Source organism: Ammospiza nelsoni, chromosome Z, assembly GCF_027579445.1.
Source record: "Ammospiza nelsoni isolate bAmmNel1 chromosome Z, bAmmNel1.pri, whole genome shotgun sequence".
Taxonomy (NCBI): Eukaryota; Metazoa; Chordata; class Aves; order Passeriformes; family Passerellidae; genus Ammospiza; species Ammospiza nelsoni.
In genome coordinates, this window is record NC_080669.1 from 24,931,383 (window position 1) to 24,958,781 (window position 27,399).

The 27,399-nt window shown below is 36.3% G+C and overlaps 1 protein-coding gene across 3 annotated transcripts in view; it reads left to right on the plus strand.

The window, feature by feature from the left end:
- The window catches only part of HOOK3 (hook microtubule tethering protein 3), an 84,463-nt gene that overhangs the window by 24,353 nt on the left and 32,711 nt on the right, over nucleotides 1–27,399 (plus strand). For all 3 annotated transcript variants that reach the window (XM_059492089.1, XM_059492092.1, XM_059492090.1), the window contains exons 4-11: nucleotides 7,284–7,334; nucleotides 10,291–10,423; nucleotides 12,497–12,564; nucleotides 19,417–19,479; nucleotides 20,907–20,990; nucleotides 21,962–22,125; nucleotides 24,246–24,386; nucleotides 25,914–26,115. In XM_059492089.1, coding sequence (XP_059348072.1) covers nucleotides 7,284–7,334; nucleotides 10,291–10,423; nucleotides 12,497–12,564; nucleotides 19,417–19,479; nucleotides 20,907–20,990; nucleotides 21,962–22,125; nucleotides 24,246–24,386; nucleotides 25,914–26,115 — 906 coding nt within the window. The remainder of the gene's footprint in view (nucleotides 1–7,283; nucleotides 7,335–10,290; nucleotides 10,424–12,496; nucleotides 12,565–19,416; nucleotides 19,480–20,906; nucleotides 20,991–21,961; nucleotides 22,126–24,245; nucleotides 24,387–25,913; nucleotides 26,116–27,399) is intronic.

Consider the following 27,399-nt stretch of genomic DNA (forward strand, 5'->3'; position numbering starts at 1 on the left):
ATGGAGCACACCACTGCTGTTTATGTTTTGACTTGACCAGGAAACATGTATCAGCATAGTTTCTGCCGTCTGACCAGCTCTGTGAAGTCTGGAATGTTTTAGAGTGTTTTGTCTACTAGGGCTGCCAGCAAAAAGTGAGGGTACATTGATGAGGATATATTGAGTGACTGCTGAATAAGAGATATCATCCCTAAAAAACATTTAGGACTCCTTTGGCGTCTGTTGAATGTAGAGCACTTAATTTATATTAACTTCTCAAAGAATTGTATGGAATTGCAAGCGAACAGCTGGGTACAAGATCTTACTTTTCTGTAAAATATTTTTTGGGTTTTTCCCCTAAGGAATATTGAAATATTCCTGTTAAATGTGGAGGATAGCAAACTGAGAACTGTTGGTTATATTAGCATTTCAGCTGATTGAATGTGGAGCAGCAGCTTCTATAACTATCTTGTGGAGTTTGAGGAATAAATATTTTATTTTTATGTCTTGCACTAATTTGGCAGATGTAAAAAAGAAACGCCTTCTTAGTAGATGTGACAAAAAAAAAAGCTGAGCAGTCCAGTAACTTCCTTATGTGACTTAAATTGGCAAAACATCAGGTCAAATTTCAGTTTCTTGCTGATGTCATTCCATCTTGTTTTTCAAGTGTCCATGTGAAGAACAACTAAAGACTGATTTTTTTGTTGTGTTTTGTTTAAGAAGTACGTATAATTCAGCTTTTTGTATACATTTTTATAGACCACTTCCCTTTTCATGAAGATTCTAAAAGGTACATGTGTGATACTTTAACTCTTGTTTTTTAATCTGTAAGTGATCTTATACCTTGCCAACTGTTCTTTATGTGAGTAAACATTATTAGTAGTCTAGTTTTCCAAATGTCTATCATCCAGTCCTTCATTTAAAGTCTGGCTTGTAGGAACACTTCAATCTGTGCATTTCTATGAATAAAATTGTTCAGCTTGGAAAAGACTTAAGATCAAGTTAACTCTACCAGGTCCACACTAAACCATGTGCTAAGCTCCACATTTACACTTCTTTTAAATGCCTTCAGGGACAGTAACTCAGCTACTTCCCTGGGCAGCCTTTTCCAATGCTTGACAATGCCTTTGGCGAAGAAATTTTTCATAATACCCAATTTTAACTCCTCATGGGCCATTTCCTCTTGTCCTGTCACTTGCTTACTGGGAGAAGAGACTGACCCCCACCTCACTACAATCTCCTTTTAGAAATATATTCATTACTGGATTTAAGATGTGGGCATCATATTTGCATGATTCTAGAATATATCTTTCCCTTTGAACATTAGGAAGTGCCATGAGAAGTGATAACTGAATTATCTCATGTGTTGTGGTAATAAGCTACATTATTTTCTTGTTGCTAAACATGGTCACTCTTTGATGCCATCAGAGCCATCTGGTGTAACAGTCATCACTTGTATAAACTCTTGGTATCATGAACCACATAAAGGAGCTGGTCTAGAAGGGGAAATATAGAAAGACAATATAAATGTAATGTGTAGGAAGTTTTGTGAAACAGTGGGGGATGGTAGAGATTAGTGTAGGTCTTGTACAGCCCACCTAACCACTGTTCATGGAAGTACTCCGAAAATGATAGAATCATAGAGTTGTTAAATTTGGGAAACACCTTTAAGATTGAGTCCAGCTATCAACCTAGCACCACCACTGTGTTCACCGCAACCCATTATGTCACCAAGTGCCATATCTGCACATTTTTTAACACTTCCATGGGCAATGACTCTATTATTTTGCTAGGCAGTGTGTTCCAATGCTCTACAACACTTTCCGTGAAAATCTTTTACCTAACATTTAGCTTAAAACTTATCTGATGCCACTTGAGACAGTTTCTCATTGTCCTGTCACTTGTTACCTGAGAACAAGGGAGAAGGTAATGAGTGGTGTGATTGTTAATTTTGAATTGTGTGTTGTCCTCTTTGGAGAAGAAGCAAGAACATAAGGCTGAGATTTTTTTGGGGAGGAGGCGGGAGGGAGATGCACAGGTTTGGTTAGTTTGGTTTTTTTAGCATTTTGCTTTCTAATAACTGCAGTGTTTTTGCTGTTGCTATACCATTTGAAAAAAAACTCGCAGGGATGTTTTTAAATTCTTGGTTACAGGGCAGGTTGCCAGACTTGAGAAATTGAGCAATGCACAGGAGAGAAAAAGGGAAATGCTGAAACTTGGGGAGCTTGGAAAATAGAAACTATTCAGCAAGCATTATGGTTCCTAGAGTTAACCATATCTTTGTCTACTCTACTGTATTTAATAGAGAAATGTTATTTCTTCAGGGTTAAAATTTCACGCTCATAGCATACATCAATGTACATAGTAGTGTGTGTGTTCTCTTGGGCAACAAAAAGACTTTTCACTGCTGCCTTTGCAATTTTATGCTGGTTTACAAAAATAAAAAAGCAAGGCCATTAACTTCTTCCTCATGTACAATGAACACTTCTGTGTAGTCCAGATTTAAATTGTATTTCATGACTGAGGAAGATGACATCTGGAACATAAAACATATACTGAAAGTGAAAAGCAGCTTAGAAAATAATTTGGTTGTCAAAATTTTTCAGGGATAAAATTCTCTAATCAAGGAAATCACTGATTTATTCATGTGCATCAGTTTTGGGCAATTACAGAATAAACTGTTGACTCTTTGAGGGATGGCATAAAAGCCCCCCTTTCCCTCCTATATTTTTTCATTCAGTGTGGAAAGCTTAGGAAGGAAAGGAAACACATTGTTCAGCTTGATTTTCTTCTGAACTTTTCATTTTGGCATTCAGACAGCATCAATTTGAAGTACAGTTTTATTAGTGTTTATAGTAGCTGTTGCAGTGTAGCAAGCTGTGTTAGTCTTGGGAACCTTCGCTACCTAGTCTTTCTCTGGGTTACACCTCTCATCAGTGATGAGAGACATTGCTGCAGAATGCAATTTAAATCAAAAACCATATGCCTGTGAGAGTGGTAGAAACAATGAACGCAGGTGCTCCCTGTCCTTCTTGGTGTGTGCGCACACACACCCCCACATGCCCCTGCCCACCTACCTACCCCCCACCCCACCTGTTAACTGCAAATGGATAAAAATGTACCATAATGAGATATCCAAAGCTTATTGGTTAAGAATTCCCACACCACTTGAAAGCATGTGCTAGCAACGTTTCCAGAGGTTATTCAAGATTTAAAATTAAAAAAAGAAAAGCCAATTTACACAGAGCCTCCAGCACAAACAGGGTTTCAGTCATACATGTGATATAACGGTAATGCAAAAGTGGAGATTGGCTGCCATAATGTTGGAGAAAAAACAGGAAGTTAGATAACCCATGCTCTCTTTTTGTCAACAATCACAAGCTTAAGGGCATTTTCTATTGCCCACGTCACTGGCCTTTCCCTTTGTTACTCAACTGTGTTAGTAAAGAGAGAAATCTAGACAGACTGCACTTACAAACCTGAGATTGGAAACAGTAAACAAGTTGTTATTAATAAAGATTTTATATGACAAGTGAGAATAAAGAAAAGCAGGAGAAAAACCAGGTAACCATTAAGTCTTATGATGTTGGCAGATCACATGATCTCTGCTTTCATACCAGTCAGTTTATCAAGTTAATGCTGTGTCATAAGGGTCGGTGTCATACTGAGCACATGTGGTACTATACTAAGCCAAGCTGGCTGTTAACAGGGAGGTTAATGATATTTTAACATAGGGAACACCCACACAGCTCTGGTGTGGATATTAGTGAAATTTAGGTGTTCAAAGGACTGAGAATATTGAGGTTTTGTCATTATTCTCAGATGGTAAAGAGATGGAAAATTGATAGAGATTTGCCTAGAAATACTTACTGATCCATCTATTGTGCATTAGATGCAACAGATTTCTGAGGTGAAACAAAGCAACAGATTTCTGAGGTGAAACAAAGCATAGTTGTTACTTTTTTTACCCCAGTAAACTTCACATCTTTTCCAGCAGAAGTATGGCTGTAGGGGAATGAATGTTAAAGTTGTTGGGAGGGGTAGCATGTATATTTTCATGGAAAAGCCAGAACTCAGATTGCTGATGCAAGCAAATAGGCTTCCCATGTGGTCATGGGCTGACATCTGAACAATGATTTAATATTTTATAGTCATAATCTGTATTGACAATTCTGACTATTGTGGTCTGGCATTATATAATTTAATGGTCATTGTTAACTACAGTTAGGTTTTCCTATGTGCTTAAGAAAGTGAAAAGTAATTCTGAACAACTGTCACCTCTGTGACCTAGAATTCTGATCTAATTGATTGTCTTTTAACACTTTCTTAGGCTGTTGTTGGTTTTCATTTAGCTGCTTGAGGTCCTCGTTTCATATGCTTTGACGTCATAAATGTTGCTGGAACTACTCAGTTCAATTTCAAAGTACAAAATATTAGTGGTAGTTTCCCTGTGATGATCGTCTCTCTGCCAGGGGCAGTAAAACCATCTAAGTTTATTAACTGCAAGCAAGTTAGGAAAAAATTGAGAGCTGTCTGAGTAATACTGAAAATCATGGTTAAGTTTAAGTCAGTCTTAGTCTTAAAAGAAGTCTATAAAGAAGCTGCTTTAACCTCACAATTGTCTGATTGTGTACCAAATACAAAGATGGTACAGTTAATTCTTAAAAGCAAGGTACCCTGGTACTGTTGATTGGCAGTGGGGTGAAATAGGATGGCAGAGATTTCTTTTTCAGTTTATGTGCTGTTCTCTTGTTTCAAGGATGCTGCCCTATAAGCTCTTTTTCATGATGAATTTTGATCAATATTGGCTTTGTTTCAGTGTCTCAACTCCACGCACTATGAAAGTTACATAGCAGAAGGTGGCTCTTTGTGTTTAAGGAATTTTAATTCAAAAATGCTTACAAGGAGAAGGGGAAAGAGGTATTTCACAGGTTTCCCGTTGGTTTCTCAATTTTTTGGGATTATGTTCAAGTTCAAGGTTCCTCACAAATGTTCTCATCGGTAAACTGGACTTAAATTCTGCAACATGGCCCTTGCGTTTCCATGGCTCTTTCTGCAGCAGATTCAGGTAAATTATAAACCAGAAGATTTTAGTTAATCAAGTTTGAAAATAATATTCCAATCAATGCAGTATTCTTTGTGATGATTTGATATAAAAGTAAAATTTCTTAATTTCTTTAAATTCTTAAATCTGTTGCAGATTTTGGTTATGATTATGCATTGCCTTTGAGTGGTAGTCTTGGTTGCTGACACCTAGGAAATAGTTGCAGCTCTTACAGAACCATGTTGTGTGTAATAGTACAGGAAAAGTATGTGCTTTGGTGTAGAAAGTGTAAATTGTCTGTTATGCCATTTTGGGAGTGACAAGAAATGTTCTCATATACATGCTATAATGTAGCATCTCCAGTTCTAGTTTGTCAGGGTATTTGATGTGTCACCTTTCAGGTCCAAATGAACTTTTGTTTCTTGTATGACTTAAAATTCAGTGATTATGGAGACAGTCAGAATGTTCCTATATCTTAATAAGGAATCAACTTATGACACTTCTTTCCAAAAGAGAGTAGATTAATAGGAGTCAGGTAATCAGATTATTATCATTTTGATTTTCTTGGCAAAAATCTTCTAGTGTGTGTATCCTGTTTCTTTCTTGACTCTGGAATTTACTTTCATCACCTCATTTTATTTGTTGACCATATTGAAGTGTTGTGTTTGTCCCTGAATTTCAGTATCATGTTTCTTAACAGCCATCAGGTCATTTGAAAGGTAAATAATTTCTGTTGGTGGACAGAGTCTCCTAACTGGATATTTCTGGAATATATCAGTCAAGATTTTATAAGTCAAGAATATAAAATTTATGGTGGGCTTCCAAGGCATTTAAAACTTGCGAGGTTTTGCTCTCCCTTCATTGCAGTTCCACAGTTTGCTGCTGTGGCTGCTGCTGTCAGCGAGAGAACTTTGTGAATCCTGTTTATATCAGTTTTAGTCTTTGCAGCTTCTGTTTAAACTTCAGTCATACAATCATTGAGGTTGGTAAAGATCCTTAAGATCATAGAATCCAACCATGAAGTGCCAAGTCCACCAATGAGTAATGTCTCAGTGTACCACATCTACACAGCTCTTTGCACACCACAAGGATAGTGACTCAGTCATGTCCTGGGTAGCCTGTTACAATGCTTGATAACCATTTCTGATAAAGAGATGTTTTCTGGTACTCTTCCTGGCAAAAAAACCACTTCCTGGCAAAACTTGAAGCCTTTTCCTCTTGTCCCATCTCTTATTACTTGGGAGAAGAGGCAGACCCCCACCTGGCTACAGCCTCCTTTCAGGGAGTTGTAGAGAGTGATAAGGTCGCCCCTGAGCTTTCTTTTCTCCAAGCTAAACAACCCCACCTCTCTCAGCCTCTTCTCTGTCCCAGCAAACAGTGTGCTGCTTCTATTATCTAAATTTCCTAAATACTTGAACAGTAATTTTTTATAGTCTCTAGCAGTTACTTTCAGCAAAGATTCCTTTTTTGTCCTCTGAATTTCAGCTGTGAGACCCACGGGCATTTTTATAATTTTAAATACACTGTTTCCAGAGACTTGATGCAAATGGATTTTTTTTTGCTGGAAAGGGGGCAATACACAGTACTGGAGGAATGTGACACACATTCTGTAGAGCAGGAGGTAGTTAACTGATGCCATTGGTTATGCGAGTGAACAGAAGCTACCTTTGTATAGCAGTGAATTCATCTTGGAGAAATGTAAATTTTGCCAGATACTGTAAGGCAGACATTCTGGGAGGAGAGACAGAGAGTGACAAGAACAAAAATAAAAGAGCTAAGAGGAATAATTAATGATAAAAACAACCAATTGAACTTATATGGCTTGAGAATAAAGGATGATATTGAGCAGTAGCTGGTTTTGGTTTGAAAGAAGAGGTTTATCTCTGCAGAAAGTAGATTATTGCGATACTTCAAGGGAAGAAAGGAGGGAAGTAATGTTTCAACTTCTGGATATAAAGATAATCCTAAGATAAACAAGTATATAAAAACATTTATGCCATAGGATCTGATATAAAGCCTATCCAAGATAATGTTATATTTTTCATCAATTTAAATGAATTCCTAAAGATTTGTAATCACATCTGGAAGTCTGGTCATAAGGGCCTCTTGCATAACTTTCATGATTCTAAATTTAACTGTGCAAAATTTGATGTAATTATATCCTTCTTTTGTGTGATTCTTCTGTGATTGCCCACTTTATGATCATTTCTCTGTAAAATACTCCCTGTAGTTATTGTATTTCCTCTTTCTTGTCAAATAGGTAAGCAACCTGAAGAAAATTTTAAAAGGAATACTGGATTACAACCATGAGGTAAGAACCATTTGAACTAATCTTCATCTGCTTGCCTTTTGAATTATGTATTTTAGTTAACCTGTGGAAGATAAATTATATTCTGCAAGTTAAGTTCTGATGTTTTCTTCCAAGCCTTTTGGCATATATGGTGATTCATGGCCTGTTCCCTAGTCTTGGCCTTCTTTAAACCTTCTCACCTACTTTATTGAATACTCGGGAGTACCAGTAAAGCCTGATATGCAAATTTTTTCATGTGAAGAATAGATAACTTTACTGACTATGTTCTGATGATGGACTTTGTGTCTGATGTACTTTAATGTACCTGAGTCTGATGTTTTTTTCCTTCCTCATCTGCATCTGAAGTCTGCCCTTTTCCTTTTTTTTCTCTTGAGGAGAGTGAAGGAAGAGCATTTCTAGCCCCTCCCCACATTAAGATTTTCATTAAATATTTTAATTCAGATGTATTGGACGCAGTCTTTGTCATTCTCTCTTATTTTGGGCAAACTCAGCACTTAATTACTGCAGAGGAGACAATATTTTTTCTTTCAGTGGTGAATCTTCAGCTGAAATATGCTTTCAGTGATGTTTGAGACAAATTGATCTGTGTAAGTGGCAGCAGAAAATCCATAATATGCATGTTCTAGACATTGCTTGTTTCAAAATACTGTCTTCTCATAAATACTACAGAGATTAGTTTATTTTTTAATAAATTGAAGTACTTCAAGAAAATAAATTTAAGTTAATAAATTCAAGTACTTCAAGAAAGAAAAAATTAAGTCTTAGGAGGTTGTCTTCAGCAAATGATTAGGTATCCATGTTTAAATAAATGTTGAAAAGTGATTATTAAGCAAGCTGGTCATGACTGGGAACACTAAAAAGAAACAGATCAGGTTTTTTTTTATGGAAAATTAATATTACTCAGACTAAGTGATGCAAGCTTCTTTTTGGTTAATATTGGTTAATATGTATGATGATTAAGTGTCTGGTGTCAAAACTTTACTATTAGGCAAGTTTTGAGCAGATTCGAGCTGATTAATTTCTCTAAAGGTAGTGCATGTTTATAAATCTCACTGGATTTTGGTTTAGGTTGATATTTTTCCTGCTGAGGCAGTGCTGGAGCTGTTAGTAGGGGTAATCTGGATTCTACTAATGAATTCTGCTGATGTTTTCCTCAACATTATTCCCTCCTCCACTACAAAAATATAGATATGTGTATGCATTTTACATGATGTAGTAAAAGCATTTGAAAAATGTGTATAATACTAATCCTGTTCACCCTCAAAAATTCAGAAATTTTTATTGCGTTCAGAAGAACAATCAGTCAAACTGCTACATTTGCTGTCATTGTCAGTTAAAGTATAGAAGAACAAGAAGCCTAAGTAACTGACGGTAGCTTTCATGCTTTGTTCTGGCTCAGTTAATCTTGCTGCAGACCTCTGCTGCTCTGGAACTACAACTTTTAATTTTTTTGTAAATGTATAAATCTTTTGTCTTTTGAAAATGGGTTAAATGCTTTTTTTCATCTCAAGACAGTTATTATAGGGTCTGTCCTTTTCATATTTCTTTCAGGCCTTTTGATGGATATTTTTGGTTCTTTTTCTTTAAATTTTTTTTCTCTTGTTTACTTCAAACTCTGTTCACACCTTCATATCCTTGGCTTCTTCCTAGTGCCTGCCAATTTACCTGTTCACTTCGGCTTTCCTCAACAGGAGTTCTCTTGTCAGTGACTGTGAAGTCACTGTAGTGCTGTTAACTTAAACCCAGCATTGCATTTGAAAGAAATTCAGGAACTACAGATCAATATATAAATGGATACCAGAATCAAAACACATTGTATTTTCTGTTAGTGCAGTCTGTGTATGGTAGTAATATTTTCCACTGTGGTTGATGTATTGACCTAAAGAATTCTTTTGACCTAAAGAAAGTCTTTTCCAACAAGAGTGAATCTGTGTGCTTTAAAGCATGCGGAGGTTTTTAGTAGTGTTAATTCTTTGAGAAAACGGCTTAAAAATCCTACTGTTCCACAACACAAAACAAATGGTACATAATCAGAACAAAACCACAACACTTCAACAAAACCCAACACTACTAAACTTTGCAATAGCTTGTTTTTTTGTATTCCTCCTATATGCTATGTTTTTTATAAATGCCTTAACCTGATTTCTGTTTTTCTTGGGTATTGCATGAGCATGCAGCAAACACGACTGATTCCCTCTATATAGTCATTGTTTCCTTATTACACCCTGTTTAAGAAGTTACAGTTTCTTTTTATCTGCAATTAATGTGTCAGTGATGTGTTTAATTCCAAATTTCATATTCATATTTTCAACCCTCTGTTCAGTAAAGAGCAGTTTAGCAGAATTGTCTAGTTCCTTCTACTGCCAATCATTAATCCTTAATGATCTTTAATGATAAATCAGATAACACTAATAGCGAGTCACACGGGCTTTTGTTTTGCAGGGTTTTTTCTTTTTTTCTTTCTTTCTGCATGTGGGCTGTTTAATTACATATCATTGTACTACTACCTCAGAGTCTCTTCCATGGAGCAGCTTTCTTAGCTGTAAGACTTGCTAGATATCCTTGAATTTACTAGAAGTGTGAGGTCTAGTGGTCTGAGTTTTTTGGTATCTTGTATTTGTCTCCTGTTAGTGTTAGATATACGTATTGTATAGGTGAAACATTTAATGTTTCAACATCTAATTCCTTAAGAAAGAATCTTGCTAAGTGTTTCTCGTAGTTGCTTGTGAGTTGAGACAGTCATGTTTATCTTTTCCCAAATATTATTTGTATCAAACAGTATGGTTTTATAGTGAGTTGTTATGTTAAGCAATTTGGTTTGTTTTGAAGGTGTATTCAAAACTATAGTAAAGTAAGAATGAATTGCTGTTGTTGATTATGAATCATCTTTGTATGAAATAAATTGATTTGTATATGTGCAGCGATACAGCCATGTATGTGCCTTGTCTTTGTGCAGATTCTAGGGCAGCAGATAAATGACTTCACCCTTCCTGACGTTAACCTGATTGGAGAACATGCTGATGCTGCGGAGCTTGGGAGAATGCTTCAACTTATTTTGGGATGTGCAGTGAATTGTGAACAGAAGCAAGGTAATACATTTTGGAAACATGTTTTCTTGGTTATTGTGCAACTATTAAGGAGAAGAATTATATTTCTTGGGTTTCTGTCAGAAACAGATTTTTTTTTTTAATAATAATGATGACATTAGTTTGTTGTACAGATAGTGACTGTTTTTTGGTGTAAGCATCACTGCTTTTGGAGACTCAGACTGGAATTGAATTAACTTCCAAGATACATATTTTCAGTTTTGGTTTGCTAAGCTGAAAAATCAGTCTAAAAAAAAAAAAAATTCTTGGGTACACCTTTTAACCATTTATGAGGTAGATCAGGATAGTTAAGAATGGAAAAATGTGATTATTACATTATTCAGCATAACTCTTGGTTGCAGAGATGCATTCCAGGCACCATTTTACTACATGGCCAAAAGCCATCAGTATTATTTGTGCTTGGTCTGATTTAATGTCTGGTGTGAACTGGGTTTCTGTAGTTTCTAAGATTTGTCTATGGGGTTGGCAAATAGGAACAAGTAATGCTGGCAACCATGCCCTTTTGGGCAATGGCTGAAGATGAAGCACAATAGAGTCATCCAAAAAGTCGCTTCAGGCCAATTGCCAGACAATTGAATCCCACTTTAGCAGTCCCTGAAGGAGACTTCTATCCCTCTACCCAAGTGGCACTGACTGTAATTCAGACCTGCACAAATACAGTAGAGACCCATTCATCTTTCTTGAGGGTGCCAGAGAGGATGCGAGGAGCAATGGAGATGTTTGTTTAAGTGTGCTACTTCTCATGTTCTAAACTTGCCTCAGGTGTAGGCTGTAGATTGTTACCGAGTTACCTTAAATTACTCTTCATTCAAGCCAGATGAAGGTAACATAATGGCAAATGCAAACATTTACTCTAAATACTTTAAACAGGAAACATAGTCATGTGCTGGAAAATAAGGCTTTTTTTACTGTAATTGTGTGACAGTTGCATTAAATAAGTGTGTCCTCTAGATATAGCTAATTTTGTGTTTGATGGCTGCCAGGATTTTAGGCCTGTTGTCTTCCCCGTGCTTGGTGCATCTTAACTTTACAGGTCATTCCCCTTTTTCAGTTTTCCTAGGTGACTAAATCACTTTAGTTTCTCCTTCTGAAATTACTTCTGTTCTCTTAACCAGGAGGTTGTCTCCTATTAATCAAAATAGGAGTAGTGTTCTTCCACAAGTGCATAAATAACTCTGGTTTATTAAACCTCCTATCATCTCTGTTTTATATAAAATTATCTTCCTTTTGGTGTCTATTTTTCATTTTCAAGTGGCAAGTATATCTTGATCTTGTGTCCCCTTAACTCTTTCAGTCTGGACATTTAAAATGCACATTTGAAATACCAGAACAATCTGTACTTTGAGTGAGATTCAGCATGAGCAAATTACCCAGTTGAAGGTGACTTTATCCCCAGTGTCTTTCTCTTAATCACATCATTAAAAGAGTAAATGAGATGATGTTTGACTAGAAACTGTATTATACTGGGCAAGTCGTTTACTCCTTGACTTAGTCTAAATGTCAGAATTTGTTCTTCTGGCTACTGTATCATCTTACAAGGTACCTCTTGTGTAGCTCACATGTACACAGAGCTGAGAACTTAAAAAGTGGAGGGGACTTAATTTGTGATGTACTAGAGAAATAAGAACAGACACCAAAAATGAACATGAAAGTACTTGAAAATGAGGATGCTGTAGGAAGGCAGGTTGTTACTATTACACTTACAGAAAAGGACAACCTATGCATGGATCATGTACTTCAAGAGCCTGAACAGTTTGGGAACAAAGTGAGAAAAGGATAAAAGTAGTTATTTCAGAAGTGTGAGATGCCAGGGGAGGAAGAAAGGTAATAATGTACTTTTTTCATTGTTGTAGAGTTCAAATAAGCCTGGATTTGTATCTGAACAGGCTTGCGATAAAATCTTGTTGAATTTGTTGAAGTGGAACTTGACTGGTTCTTATACATTTCAGTGTCATCCATGGCATCTAGTCATTTTGTAGGAAGGATGCAGCTTCTGGTCTTACCTTCTATGACTTGAGTTTCAACATTGACATTTCAGAATGCTTTTATTTTCAGAGTACATCCAGACCATAATGATGATGGAAGAATCAGTTCAACATGTTGTCATGACAGCCATTCAGGAGGTATGCTGGAATGCCCACAGTGTGTGAAAGTTCAGTGTTATTTTACAGTAGTATGCTTTTTCCCACTTAGGAAAAACTTAGTTGAAAGTAAAGAAAATAAGGGGCATAGATTTTGCCTTTTAACAGTGAAAATTTTCTTATTTTTCCTTAGAAAAATCTTGCTTTATGTCAAAGAGCTCTGGTTGAATGTCCCACTTTTCTTTAAATCTAGAAGACTGAAACTTCTAGATATTTCTGATACTGGGTTCCCTTTCCTTTTCTTTTCCCACCCTGTGAATCCTGAAGTGTACTAGATTGATTTTCTGTGGATAACCAATTACTGTAGAATTTTGTCAAAATTTCATGAACTTTTTTTTTTTTTAATTTAGTAGACGAAAGAGAATTGGGTAACAGTATTGTTTTGTCAGCTGTAGTGTTATGACTTGGGTAATGATATGTAAGATGAACATATATGAATAATACAGTAGGCTGGTATGTTTTTACAAGTCAGTGAGTATACTGCAGTCCATTTTGTAGACGTGCTCTTCTGTGGTAAATTAAAACCATGGTGTTAGCCACTGAAGTCCCCCTGTGACTTACAAGAGGTCCGGAGTGTTTATAATAGAAATGCCTGACAGTCTGTAGATGTTTACTGCAGGCCACTAGCTAGGGGAGGCCACTAGCTAAGGATGGCAGGAAGTCACTAGTAATCCCATTTCTTCTGAACCAGAAGAAGAGAAACTCAATTCCACATTGAGCTTTAGAGCAATTTCTCATCTCTGTAATGTCTGAATAGAGAAAGAAATATCAGTGAGCCTACAAGGAAATCTCTCCACAGTCAGCACTTTGACCAGTGCTGTATCCATGCAGTCATACATTCAGTTGTATGTACATTCTGTGTGCAGACTGCTGGATGTAACACAGCCAAGAGGACTTTGGAAATGAGCATCAAAAGAATTGTTATCTAAATCATCTTCTAGTCAGTGCTGGCAAGCACCAGTTTGCTGGAGTTTTGGCGTATTTTACTTATTTGTAAGTTTTGTAACTGTAATATACAGTATTCTGGGGGGGTTTTCCAGTGTTTTTATTAAACCCAAATTTCAGCATCGCTATCTTCTGCACCATCTTGAAATAGAAAAAGCTTCTTTTATCTTCCTTCTTTATGTTGAAAATCTATTCAATTTTTATAAAAGTCTCTGTTATTTAATAAAATAGCCCATTGAAGCAGCCCATAGTTCTCAACACTTAATGAGTAAACTGAACATGTTCAGTGTGTATGCCCTTTTGCTGACATGATGAGTAGAAGTAGGAGGTCATCACAGCATAAGAGTATGTTCTTCTGGAACAGATTTTTAAAATGCAGTGAATCAAAAATTTTAGTATTCAGATACTGACACAGTTCTGAGTGATTTTAATGCTACTTTGCAAGCTTAGAAATCTAAGGCATTTCAGGACCAAATCTCAAGTGCTTGATGAAGAGTTGAGAAAGTGTCTCAGACTTTGAGGTATTTGGAGAACAAGGCCTCTCTCTGTTATTTTTCAATGGGCTTGGAGTTTGGAGAGGTCCCAGTCAGCTGGTAGCTAGCAAATATTATTCCAGTTTTCAAGAAGAGAAAGAAGTAAAATGCTGTCAGTTACAGGTCTGTCTCAGTTCAGTGCCTGGCAAAATTACGGAGAAGGTTACTCTGGGAGTTGGATCATAGGTACGGGAAGAGTTTAAAGGGGTGAGACTTCATGGGATTTTGTAAGGAGGTTTTTCTATTTCTTAGACTAATAGCAGCTCCTAGAATTCAAGTGACTTAGAAAAAGCAGTATGTAAGAAATTAGCTATATATGAATATTTGAAAAGTTGGTATATCATCTAATCCAAACATTTTAAAGCATTTGACATTGTGGGTAGTCTTCAAAGTTTGGTATGTCAGAAGATCTCTCTAGGCTTTACTGATGTATTGTGTAATTATTTTTCTGTTTCAGCTGAGCACGTACAAATTTTTTTGATGCTTCTTGGGTTATCATAAATCATTTTGTCATGAAAGTATTTCACAAGGCACAGTAGAACAAGTTTTCTGTTAGTTTTTCAGTGTAGTCAATTTGGTCCGGTGTGTTATCACCACTTAGAATCTGTGATGCTAATCTGTAGGTGGTAGGTATCAAAATGCAAGTTGTGCACAAAATACTAGACTGAATACATTCCTATGCGTAATATAACAGGGTTTTTTTATTTTGTTATTTTCAGATTTTTAAAGGCCCAAAGAATTTTTTAGAGAAATTATTTTGCCCATTATGTATTTCTCTTTCTCCCTTCCCCTTCCATCATTTTTTCCAAGTCTCTTCATGGAGTAGCCAAGTTCATTATTGATGAAGGTAGTAATAAGTAAACAAATTGTTTGCCTTGCTGTTTAGAACATCTCTAAATTTGATCACTTAGCAGGTCAAGTTGAGAGTCAGAATAGTGTGAAGAGTAGTTTCAAAACTTGCCAAGGGGGGAGTAGGAAAAGGTGCATACTGTTTGGGATAACACCAATGGTGTTACTTCCACTTTTTGGTTTTGTGCTGTTTTTCCCTCCTCTGTTTTTTCTTAGCTGATTAAAGATTTATCTTGTCTGAAGTAAAATTATTTTTTGAATAGTTAGGAAATGATATAAAAGTATTTTATTGGGTCTATCAACAGATAGACTGGAGGTAGACTGGGTATCAACTGGAGGAAGAAGAAATTCCAGCTGCTTTAAAGGATATACAGTGTCAAACATAGCCATGACTCTTAAAAACTAACATAAAGATGTTCTAAGAAAGAAAAAGAACGTGAGTACAGAAGCTAGGTTTTGACATTGCTTTGTGGGCACTTAAGTGAGCTTATACAGTATTATTAACTGTAGAAAAAGCATTTCAGATAAAGCAAGTGTTTTGGATTTCAAAATCATCAACTAAATAGAGCAACTGTGTTTGCAAAATCATGTGTGGGGGGAAAAAAAGCTTTCATAATTCATGTTATTCATGCATGCAGGTTTTGTGATAGCTCTACCCCTTCCCTAATCTTCATGTATCCATGACAACACAGTTTGTTCATATTTTACAGTGAAAGAAGTTAAAAAGTGAAGGTTTTCATAATATAGGATTAGAAGATCTACAAGTATTATGAGCATGAAAAAATATAGATGTAAAGGATTAACAGGGAATGACAGCTGCTGCTTATAAAACTACACAAAGAACTGTAAGAGTTGTCATGTTGCAGGTAATTTGCACCATTTAAAATCCATACTGACCGCCATGCAAAATAAACTAGAAAAAGAGCAAGACTGCAAATGCTAGCTGCCAGTTTATTTCACTCTGGGAAGCTCTTAAGCAGGATTTTTTTCTCCTGCAGAGATCTAATGCAATCGCTTGAATTTGCAAGCGCATTTTTAATGTTTCCCTTTTTATAATCTGTGCACATCATCCTCCATTAAAGTTATGTGTGAAAATAGGTGACTATACTATATTTACACTGAATTATATATTTGGAAATGAAAGCCAGTTCCAGTGCTGCAAAATTGTGGAGGTAACCCTTTATTTTTGTAGTCTGGTCCTGAAGAAAACTTGCAGATGTGAAGGGAAAAGAAGAAGGACACTTCCTCATGGTTTTTATTCTCTTGACTGATTTGAAATACAAGTGAAATAGAGTTTGCCCCTCTAAACTCAAAAGTATTACCATTGATCCGTACCTCTCAAGACCACGTACTCTAGTGTCATGCTTGCAGGTTGCATGTGAAGCTCTGAAATTACATCAGCTTTTCATGAATTTTTTCTGACTGAGCTTTTAAATAAAGGAAATAGATAGAAGAAAACAGTATGGAAATTTTCTTTCAATATTATTAAAAGTATTGTAAGATTAGTAATAAATAATGCAGAAAAAGCTGATGTTCTATTGAGCAGGTAACTGATTGAGCATTTTGCAGCTCTAAACTTCAGTAATACCGGAGAATGCTGATTGACCAGAAACAAAGTCAAGAATAGGGAAAATTAGGCAAGCCTCTTGCATTTTTTAGGTGGAAGGTGTAGTGTGTGTTTCAGGTTGATATACCTATCTGTGTTAAAGCTGGCCTATCTGTATGAAATCTTAAAACATTGCATTCAGTAAAAGTTTTCTTGAAATTTTCAAAAAATCTGAAAGAGAGAGGAGCTTGGGTGGGTGAGTGTAATTGTATGCTCTGTTAGCTGTTCTATTTGTGATGAAGTTTTTACCTCTCAGTGAGGAGAAGTTGTGTACAGGAATCCTGAAGCAGAGTATGGTCAAGACATTTTCTTGCATAAACAATTTACATATTTACAGTATGTGGGGAGATGTGTAGGGAAAAGATGGAAGCACTCTTTGCCATGATAGTTCTGCCTTTACATCCCACTTCTTACAGTTGTTTTATTGTTAACTGATGATAAGAAGTTAGATTCCTGTGTTCCTTTTGAGTTACCTAATGATCTCGTTCTTTGTCTGATTGTGGTACTGGACACAAAATGATCCCTTAAATTTCGTCTTTAGCTTTTCCACTATACATACCACAGACCATCCAATTGCAAGGTGCTTTCTATTGCACTGAGTCATGTGAGATACATCTGCACATGTATCTGTGGCTTTTGCCCTTGGTACCTCGTTCACTTTTCCTCATCACATTCTTAATGTACCTTGTGGAGTGAAATTCACACCTGTAACGTGCATTCATGGTACACCCAGAATATATATCTCCAGTACCTAATCCTACTCCAGATAATGTCTTCTTTTCTGGAGATTTCTGCTAAGAATTTTCAAGGACAGGATGTTTTGGGAAAGATGGCAAAACTTGCTGAAGAAAATAGGGATTATATTATTAGCCATGGCCTGCCTTATGGCAAGTCCCAGAAAGCAGTGACACCACAGTGGCCTCTAGTGGGTTGTGTGGTTGCTTGTATTCCGTCTACTTTAAGTCTTGTACAGGCCTTTTGAGCTGGTTTTTCAAAGAGAAAGTTGTGTTAGGGCCAGAAAGGGGTGGTGGCTGTTAGGGACATGTTGTACATCATGCAAGCTGCATGCAGCATGAGATCTGCCTGTTGGAAAGTGCTGACTTTGCAGGCAGAACTTATTTGCATGTGTGTGAGTACATATGTCCAAAGTGTGTTTGTGAATGGCATTGGGGAATATAAAATACTGAGAGGAGTTCAGTATTTGGCTAATATGGGATATCCCAGTTAGTCATCTGGAAAAGGTGGTGAAATCCAGTATTCAAAATGTGCATGAACATCACAGAAGCAGGGAGGGATTGGGAGGTTTTGTTTAAATGATAATCAACTTAGAAAATAGGCTCTAAATTGAAGATAAGTTTGTAATGCCATTATATATGGTAATGAAAAAGACAAGACTTCATTTTTCAGGGGAGAGCTCTGAGGCTAGGGACTTTCTAATTATTGTTGCAGAGTGCAGGCTTGATGTAATGCTTCTTCATGGAGTAGTTTGTCATTGTAAAGATGTAGAAGAAAATGGAAGAAATTTGGCAAATGTTGTCAAGGTGTGAGGAGGACTGCTGAGGAGAGATAAATTAATTTAAGTAATGCAGCTAAATCCTAGTTAAGGAGATGGGGATAGTGGGAGAAATGTGAGTGTATGATTTGAATTATGTAAATGTCAAACAGATTTTTTACTTGTTCACGGTGATAATAAACAGGATTCAGAAGTGAAGGCCCTGTGTATCCCAAAAGATTTTGCTAAGGAAAATAGTGCAAAAGCACTGATTTCTAGAAGGAGTAAAGGAAGTACTGTCTCTGGAGAGAGTTACCAGGCTAGACAGGAGATTCCAGGGAGGAAAACTTGCCCTGATTTTGGTTAGGATAGGGCCTTTTTAATTGTAACTTCCATGAATCGAGTCATTAGAGAGCTCTTAGAACAGTATGCGTTTGGACAGAAACCTTCAGTGCCATTCTGTAATGATGCCTTTTGAATTAGCTACAGTGCATTTCTCATTTCCAAGACTCTTCCTGTTTTTTTCTTACAGCTTTTAGTAAGAACATTACTTTATTACGTTTACTTGAACTGTGTGGGAAGAGGTTGCTGAGCTACAAGTTTTGCTAGGCTTGATTTCACTTTTACCAACTGGTGCAGCTGGTTGTTAGGTTACTATAAGAAAACAGCTTTTTTCTTCATTTTGATCAGTACATCAGTCAGTTTTGTAGGACTAACTTGAGGGTTTGTGTTGAAGGTTTGGCTGAAGTTGTTTTTTGTTTTGTTTTGTTGCTTTGGTTTTTTTAATAATCTAGGCCAAAACCACTATCAGCTATTCCTGCACTGAAGTAGTACACAAGGAATTGTAATACTCATTTCAGGAATGCACTCTACTGAATTACTTTTTAATGTTGAAAATTAAGGCAGCTCCAGGACAGAATTTTTTCAGCTTTGTTTTGCAGTAGTAGTTGAGATAAATATGTCCTGGAGTTGAGTGAAATAAATAAATTAATTGATGTTAATGTCCAGGTAATGGACATATGTAAAAGTCACTCACTAGCAGAGAAAAATTAAAGCCAGGTCTTGTGTGGTGTGTTTATGTCTACTATCATTCCAATGCCACTGCAGTAAAATCTTTAGTGGGATGTTCTGTAGGCTTATCATAGACAAAGAATGTGCATTGTCAAAAGAAAAAGAGATGATGTAAGGTTTCTTTTATAGGCTTTTAAGGCTTCTTATATTCTTTATATAAGTTTTTTTTCTTGTTCTTGTTTCTGAATATGTCATATATAAAAATGAAGTTAAAAACTTTCAAATTAATTTGTATTAAAGCTTCCAAAGTAAAAATCAGCTTGGTATTTCATTGAAACATAGGTTTTAATATAAAAGTAAATCTTTGCTTTTTCTAATCCAGTGTAATCTAATTGCAGTTGATGAGTAAAGAGTCTCCAGTCTCTGTTGGAAATGATGCTTACGTTGACCTTGATCGGCAGGTATCTAGTCTTAGATGTTTCTTTTCTTTTGATCATAGCATGTCAGTGGTCATAATAACTGCATCTTTTTTTTTTTCTTTAATCATTAAAGGGTGTTGTGGAAAAGTAAAATAAGAAGCGAAGAATTAAATCTCAGTATTTCAAGTCCTTTAGCTTTGTAAATTGAGTCTGATTCTATTGTGTATTTAAAGGATATAGAAAAGTTGATTTGAGAAACCAGTCTAGCTGTATGATATAATAGTACAAAACTGCAGATTGGTACAACTCTTTAGGCATGGAGAAAGAAAGAAAGATAAAAAAGATGTACTATTTGAATAAATGTTTTTATCTGAGTTCCTATCTCCAAAGTCAGTTAAAAAACAAAACACCAAAGCAACTGCTTCTAGGGGATTCCTGGAACTGCTGCAAAATGGAGGTTTTCAAATACAATCATTCCTGGTCTGATATATTTTAAAAATTTACAAACCGAAATTTTTTTACTTGCTTGTCCTCATGCTAACACTGTCCTCCTTCCTCAGATTTTTTCTAATTGAGAAGAAGAATAGTACAGTGGTGCTCACTGTATTCATCCATTATGCTTTCTCTGCAGAAAAATGTAAATTCTTGCAGATTAAATTAATTCTTTGTATGTAAACAGGCCCATAAGAAATTAACTTGCAAATGCAAGGTATGATGCTGTTTGAGAAAGCTCATTTAAACTTCATCATATATGATAATACATATATATCTGTACCTAAATATATAACATGCATGCACCTGTTTATCAGACTACTTTTCTTGTAACTATGTTTTCTATGTTATCTTAACTGCATTCATTTGCAGGCCAGTGAGACGTATCTTTAAACATTCAGCTTTTGAAGGGAAGTATCAGAATATTTCCCACTGCTTATAAGGTTCAGTGCCCTTTTTTAAAGAGTAGGCTTCTCATGTCACAATCTAGTTTTATTCCTATTGTGCACTAGAAGTAGCTTCCAGAGGCTAGAAGGATTTTACCCTAATTGTTCATTCCCTGTATTCCACCTTCCAGTCCCTTTTTTATGTCAAATGTAGATTGAAAATTGAAATTACACACTTTTTGCATCTGTAAAGAAAAGTGGTATTGACAGGTTTTTTTTGGTGTAGAGATTTGGTGAGTTCTTCAGACCCAATTTCTCCTGGAGTTTTTGACTCAATTTATAGAGTAGATGTGATAATTCTAATACAAAAGGAAATGTTACTTTTAGGTATATTTTCTTTTTACTGATACACAAACTAAACAGTATTCACGTCTGCTCTTTTTTTTTCCTTTATATGAATGGAATTGCTCAGTTTTTAAAAATGTTATGTATTACCCCAATGTAAAAATAATTTTACAGGCTGTAGTCCAGAATATTTTTAAATGGATCACAGAGAGTGATGAAAATTTAAACATTTCTTGTTTATGGTAGCTGAAGAAAACTACAGAAGAATTAAATGAAGCACTTGCAACAAAAGAAGAAATTGCCCAGAGATGTCATGAGTTAGATATGCAGGTAAGTTTGCTATAGAATCTGTATCAATTTTGAAGTGGAGAAAAGTTTTGTGAACTTTGTGGTGGCTGAAAATAAGTATTAGCGTATTGAAACACAATTTATAGAAGGGGGATGAAAATGTCACAGTAATTGTTTTGTTTTCACTTGTGCTAGCAGAATGAATATCATTGTTTTCTTATCTTGTTGCTGTGTTGTCAGTATTATGACTCATACTAGCAAAACTGCTTTTCATTCAGTTAGGAAGTGTTTGACCTGTGTGGTAAAACTTTTGCCATAGAGAACTAATAAAGTTCTGATGCTGTAGTTAAATCCCAGTCAGATGTTGCCGTGGACCATTAAATGTGTATGGGTTTAGACTAAGTCTTACTGTAAGCAAATCAATACTCATCAGGAAGACATGAGGAGTGTGAAAGAGGAGCACTGAAAGGTGTTACTATTGCAATCCTTCTTCAAAATATTAATTCAGATTTCTTGTAGTTCAGTAACTGTTGGAATTAGTAAAGCTGATCTTTGTTTGTTGTGGTTAATATATGAACCCATGTTTCAGGTCTTGGAGCACTTTGAGTTCTTTCCCTCTTTGGGACTGTGTTCCTGTTTCAGGCCTGCTTGCAGATGGCCTTTACTGTGAGGAGCTAGTTTTATTTGTTGTTAGGGAAAGGATGCAGATTTTATTATAATAAGTACCTGCTGTCAGAATAGACTTTTTCTTTAAATGCTTATGTGAAATACATAAAATAATAGTTATGTTTCCTGAATTTTAACTCTGCCACTAATGTTGCAATATGTTGGTTACATCACATAGCAATTGAATACCTATTAAATTATACAACATATTCTTGTGAAATGTGATTAGTGAAGCCTGCATGTTTCTGTTTGTGGCGTCTGTTGATATTTCATTATGAACATGAGAAAATACTGCTCTCTGTACCTGGGTGGGCTAATTTTTCCTCTTCATACTTTTATTACAACAGGTTGCAGCCCTCCAAGAGGAGAAGAGCAGCCTGCTTGCCGAGAACCAGATTTTGATGGAACGTTTAAATCAGTCTGATTCCATTGAAGATCCCAACAGTCCTGCAGGTCGTAGACACCTGCAGCTGCAGACACAACTAGAACAGCTCCAAGAGGAAACATTTAGGTAGAAAAGCTACACTAGGTTAAGGTGTTTGTTTGTAGCTGGCAATAGAGGTGACTTAAATATTTCTGGTTCTGCTGCAAATGTGAATTAGTATAATGGATGGTTTATCGCCACAGTAGTACAGTTTTTAAAGTGATGTATACATTATAATTTCACTCTTTACAAGATCCAGCATTTAAAAAAGCACAGTTTCTTAGTAATGAAGTGCTTTATATGTCACTCTACTGTGAGTTATTTTGAATTGCTTGTATGCAGTCATTTCACCCATGTTTTGCAAAGTCAGTGAGAATGAAGAGTAGGATGCTTTCCTTTTTGCAAATTATTCTGATTGTATTTTTAAGGTCTAGTAATTCCTAGATGAAAGTTTGCTATAGGCTGTACTGCTGATGGCATTATCAACATAGGAAAATATGTCCTTACCTGAATCTGAAAACAAATTTCAGAGATAATGAAAGATAGAGATTATCCATCTATGAGTTCTGCACTTCATTTGCATTTCCCCAGTATGTTAAAATGCAGTTCCTCTTTAAACATCCTTACTGATCCTCTTGACTGTTGCTTTCAGAGTGTGTCAGCCTGTTCTGCTGAAGAAAGCTGGTTCACTTAACCATCACCTTTTCATTCTCTTTCCCATACTTTCCTTCTCCTTTGTGAGTGAAATTATAGTATTTCTTTCTTTACACTGCCAGCTTTTCTTTTGCTATCTTCTTCTCATTGCCTTTTTCCAATTCTTACAATATATGCCATATTACTTTCCTTCTTTTTTCTGTTTTCCAATTCCTCTTGCTAAGCCTCCTTTCCTGCTTGTTCTGGCATATCATTTCCTATCAGTTCCTTGAAAAACATTCTGTGTTACTCTTTCACAGCAACTAGTGCCTGGATTTTTTTCTTTTTATATGTCTACCATGTAAAGGAATAAAGTAATGGTGATGTCCCCTTTTGTCTCTTCTGATTCATCTCCATGGTCTGCCCTTTTATCTCTTCTGATTCATCTCCATGGTCTGCAGTGATTCCTACTTGACTCTGGTATCAGTTACTGTTCAAACAGATTTTGTCCCTGTGTTCAATATTTGCACTGTCTGTTACTGTAGTTTCAGGTTCTGAAGGTCATTCTAAACTGTTTTCATATGTGAGACTCATTCCTGGTCTCCTTTACCTCTTTCCCCTGTCTTCATATTATGTGGCTTCTAATGGCAATTTGTATGTGTTGCTTCCAGCTCTACCTGATCAAGCAGGAAATTTGCACAGTTTAAGTGGTGCCTTGTGCAGTACACCACTTTTCCTCCTAGTCTTGCCTCTTTGTGCTTTGACTGTCATGGTCTGTCATGATCCAAATCTTCATTGTTTCTGCTTTGGATGACTCAAAAGATTTTCTCTTGTCTCCATTCTTGTAGATGGTTTTTGGACTCCTTGACTTTGTTTTTCCCTCATGTCCTTATCTCCTATCCTGGATTGTTTTTGTTTTAATTTCAGAGCAAAATCACAGTGGGACTTTGTTTCAGGTTGCGTCTTCTTCTGTTCATTCAAAATACATTGAAAAAGTTTATTGCTTACTCCATTTGTTCACTGCCAGGTTCATAGAGCTTTGGCTATGCATAGTGTATGCAAGCAGCTCAGCAACTTTTACTTGCTAACTAGATAGCCTGGTTCTCCAGATGTACTGGCCATGAACAGGTTCTTTATGAGAAAATAAATAAAGCCGCTTCAGTGAGAGGTCTACGGCATTTATAACATCTTACAATCAGGTCAACATTTTTGGAGGTAGATGAGTTGGACAGCTGAACAGAATAGAATAAAGATGTTATGTTCAAACTCTGGGTGTCCGAAGATGAAAAAAGATTGAAATTTCTCCTTAAGCTTCCCTTGTGTTAAACTACAATTATAGAAGGAAACCTCAGGTTTTGTTTTTATGGGAACATAGGTTACCTTGTGAATTTTCAAGTAGAAAGACTTATATTAAATTGGGAGCATTGATAAAGTCAGTCTGCTTTTACCTTTTGAATAAGCACATTGTGTTGTTGTTTTACTTCACGGCAGCAGGAGGCCATTTCATGTGTTCTTAGATGGGCTGATGGCTCAGGATGAGAAAATATTTCCTGGGTTTCTTTCCATTCTTACAGATTAGAAGCTGCAAAAGATGACTATCGAATACGCTGTGAGGAACTAGAAAAGGAAATTGCAGAATTGAGACAACAAACAGAAGAGCTTACTACACTGGCAGAGGAGGCTCAGTCTTTGAAGGATGAGATAGATGTACTCAGGTAAATTTTGTTCCGTTAACTCTTTTAACTACTACCTTTTAATCTGTATAATTTGTGTACTTAATCTACATTATCTTTTAAGTAATTTATATTAAACACTTTCAATGCCAAGATTCTTTGGATCCTCCAGTTTAAGTACACAGACTGACACACAATTCGGCTTGAGTAAAATAGTTGCTTATTTTGTCAATCAATAACTATAATTCATCAACAACTATTGTCAATCAATAACTATGATTAAACTTAATAATTCTATGCCAATTAATGGTTATAACAGGGCACCCAGGGGTCTGTTTGAGTATGCAGTATTCACCTTTATCATGCCTCAGGCATCTGTTCTCATCAGAAAACTAGGCTGTTTCCTGTCCTGGGTTTGCATTGTTTGACTTTGAGTGATGCTTTTGGTTTACTATGTAATATTAGTGTGAACAACATCTGTTGCAGCTCTCATTCCCACTGCATTTTAGCAATGAAAGTTGTCATGATTTGATGATACTAGGGGTTTGTAGAATGGGACAGCCACTTTACTATGGAGCACATTCCTTCAGTATTGGCATCTATTTCCATGGATTATTCAGAGCGGAGAGATTACTCATTCTCTCCGGCAAGACTTATTTAATACCGCTATTCTTAATTCACTGGCAGCCTTCTACCAAAGCTATCTGTCTTTATCCCTTCTGTCATTAATATAAGAAATGAACCCATTAGACTGCATAAACTGTCTGGGTGGCATGGGTTCAAAGAGCCATTTCCTTGTCCCAAGAGAGAGGCCCTGCACCTCACTGAGGATTAAACAGAGCTGGCTTGCCTCAATGTCCCATAAACCGACACATTAATTCAGTGGGAGGTTCCCTGGGTTTCACAGGAAATTGAGTCTGTAAACTGGTTGATTCTAAAAGGAAACTGGGAACAGTAATAGTAGCAGAGGTCTTTGGGGGAAGTGAGGTCCATTTTGTAATCTTGGAAGTGCAGCAGGTAGATTGGTAAAACTCTGAAAAGCTGAAGCCTGGTGTTTCTTTTTCTTTTGTCCTTTTTTTTTTTTTAGAAGGAGTCAAGTTTCAAAACTCTTACTGTTCTTCTGTGTCACCAAGTACAATTTATCTAGCAGAGAGATCTTTATTATTTTAGTCCTGGTTATCATTAAAACAAACTGAATGGCAGAAACTTTTCTTCTTTACCCTTGAAAAATTTAGGACAGAACATAATCTAGAATTGAAAGGTAATGAGTGGGAGTGAGGTTGTTTTAGCTATTATTTTAAGATTGAAAGCAGATAAGAAAGTTGTGTTAGGAAGAGGGATAGAGGGTCTAAGAGAAACTTCAGCAGCAACTTTTAGAGTTGACAAATAGTTAGGGGAAGAAAACAGACAATTAAAAGTGAAAACATCAGTAATAGGAAGATATGATTGCTTTATTTTTCTTCCCATTAATGTCTTCTGCATTAAGAAAAAACTGTGAAGAAGCATTTTAAATTTTGTTCATTTTGTTAGTTTTTGGAGTTCAAATTTGATACAAATCTGTCCCTTCAGGCATTCTTCTGATAAAGTAGCCAAGTTAGAAAGCCAAGTAGAGTCATACAAAAAGAAATTGGAGGACCTGGGTGATTTGCGGCGGCAAGTGAAGCTTTTAGAAGAGAAGAATACAATGTACATGCAAAATACGGTGAGCCTGGAGGAAGAACTAAGGAAGGCCAACGCAGCACGCAGTCAGCTGGAAACATACAAGAGACAGGTGAGAACATCAGTGCTATAGTACTCTGTATTGTTCAGCACTTTGTCTTCATCACATGGCTAGTGCTTCAAAGTAAGAAAAAGTTATGTTAAAAATAACTCCTGTTTAAAAGACTTCCATGTTTTATAGGTACTTGCTACCTTTTGTCCTTATTTCCTGCAGCTTGTCATTACTACAAGTTTGTTACTTTTTCAAAAAAGCAGTATTTCTTGCATTTAAAAACTTAACAGATGTAAAGCTTCTTTTTTCTAAAATGGTTCCAAATTCATATTCAGTAGTTGGGCTTGAATTAGAGGCTGTCCTTTCAGAAAAAGTATTCATTTTCACTTACAATTTTCCAGCAGTGAGGAACACACCACAGCTGAGGTAAGTTGTTCTTGTGGTTAAATAACTTCTTTTTTTAAGGTTCTAGTTTCTCTGATACATATGAATTTTTCCACTTAAGAAAAGAGAAGTACATATGTCATCCTTGTTGTTTATATGCACCTAGTGGAATACAAAATGTGTCAGCAGCTCACTCTGTGGAGTGAAAGGCACCTGTTTATCCTCTTACTTGTTCAAGTGCCATGTGATGCTGTTTGTGTAAAGGTGCATCATGTGCTTAATCTTCTTTCTGCTTCTTTACTTCAGGGACATGATGTTGTTCTGTTATTCTTGTTACAGGGCTGGACAGAGTATGGTTTAGTAAAGCAGTAGTGCCTGCTCTGTATTTCTGCCTGATTGAACAATCACAGCAGAGGGGTCCCTGTATGTCAGTTTATCATAGAATAAAGTATAGAAATAAACACTGAACAATACTGAAAGCCCAAGAATTATGTGTCTCCCTAAGACTTGATAGACTCTTTCCCTGCAGTTCATGATCTCGGTGTTTAAAACAAATGGTTTCAGCCTATGTGGGCTAATTTTAAATACAGCCCAAATGATTTTACCAGAAAAAAAAGGTTGGAGAAGAAAAATGGTCCAAGGGGCAAAGAGAAATGCAATGTAGAAAGGAATGGCCTTCCATTCCTACCAATGAATAGTATCAAGTTTACTGGCAACTCGATATTTCACTCCGTTTAACAGCTGAGCATGTGATATTGTTGTGTAATCTCAATATCTGCATTTGATTCTTCTTATTTCACCAACCAGAAGGATTTTGGAAGGGCCAGTCCCATCAGTTGTGCTGCTAAAGTACTCCTTTTCTTCGGTGTGTTTTATACGTAGGGCTTCCTGTATGAGGAGCTGTTGTTTGCTGCAAAAATGCTTACTGGCTGAGACTGGAATAAGCCTCAGGTGTCCTGT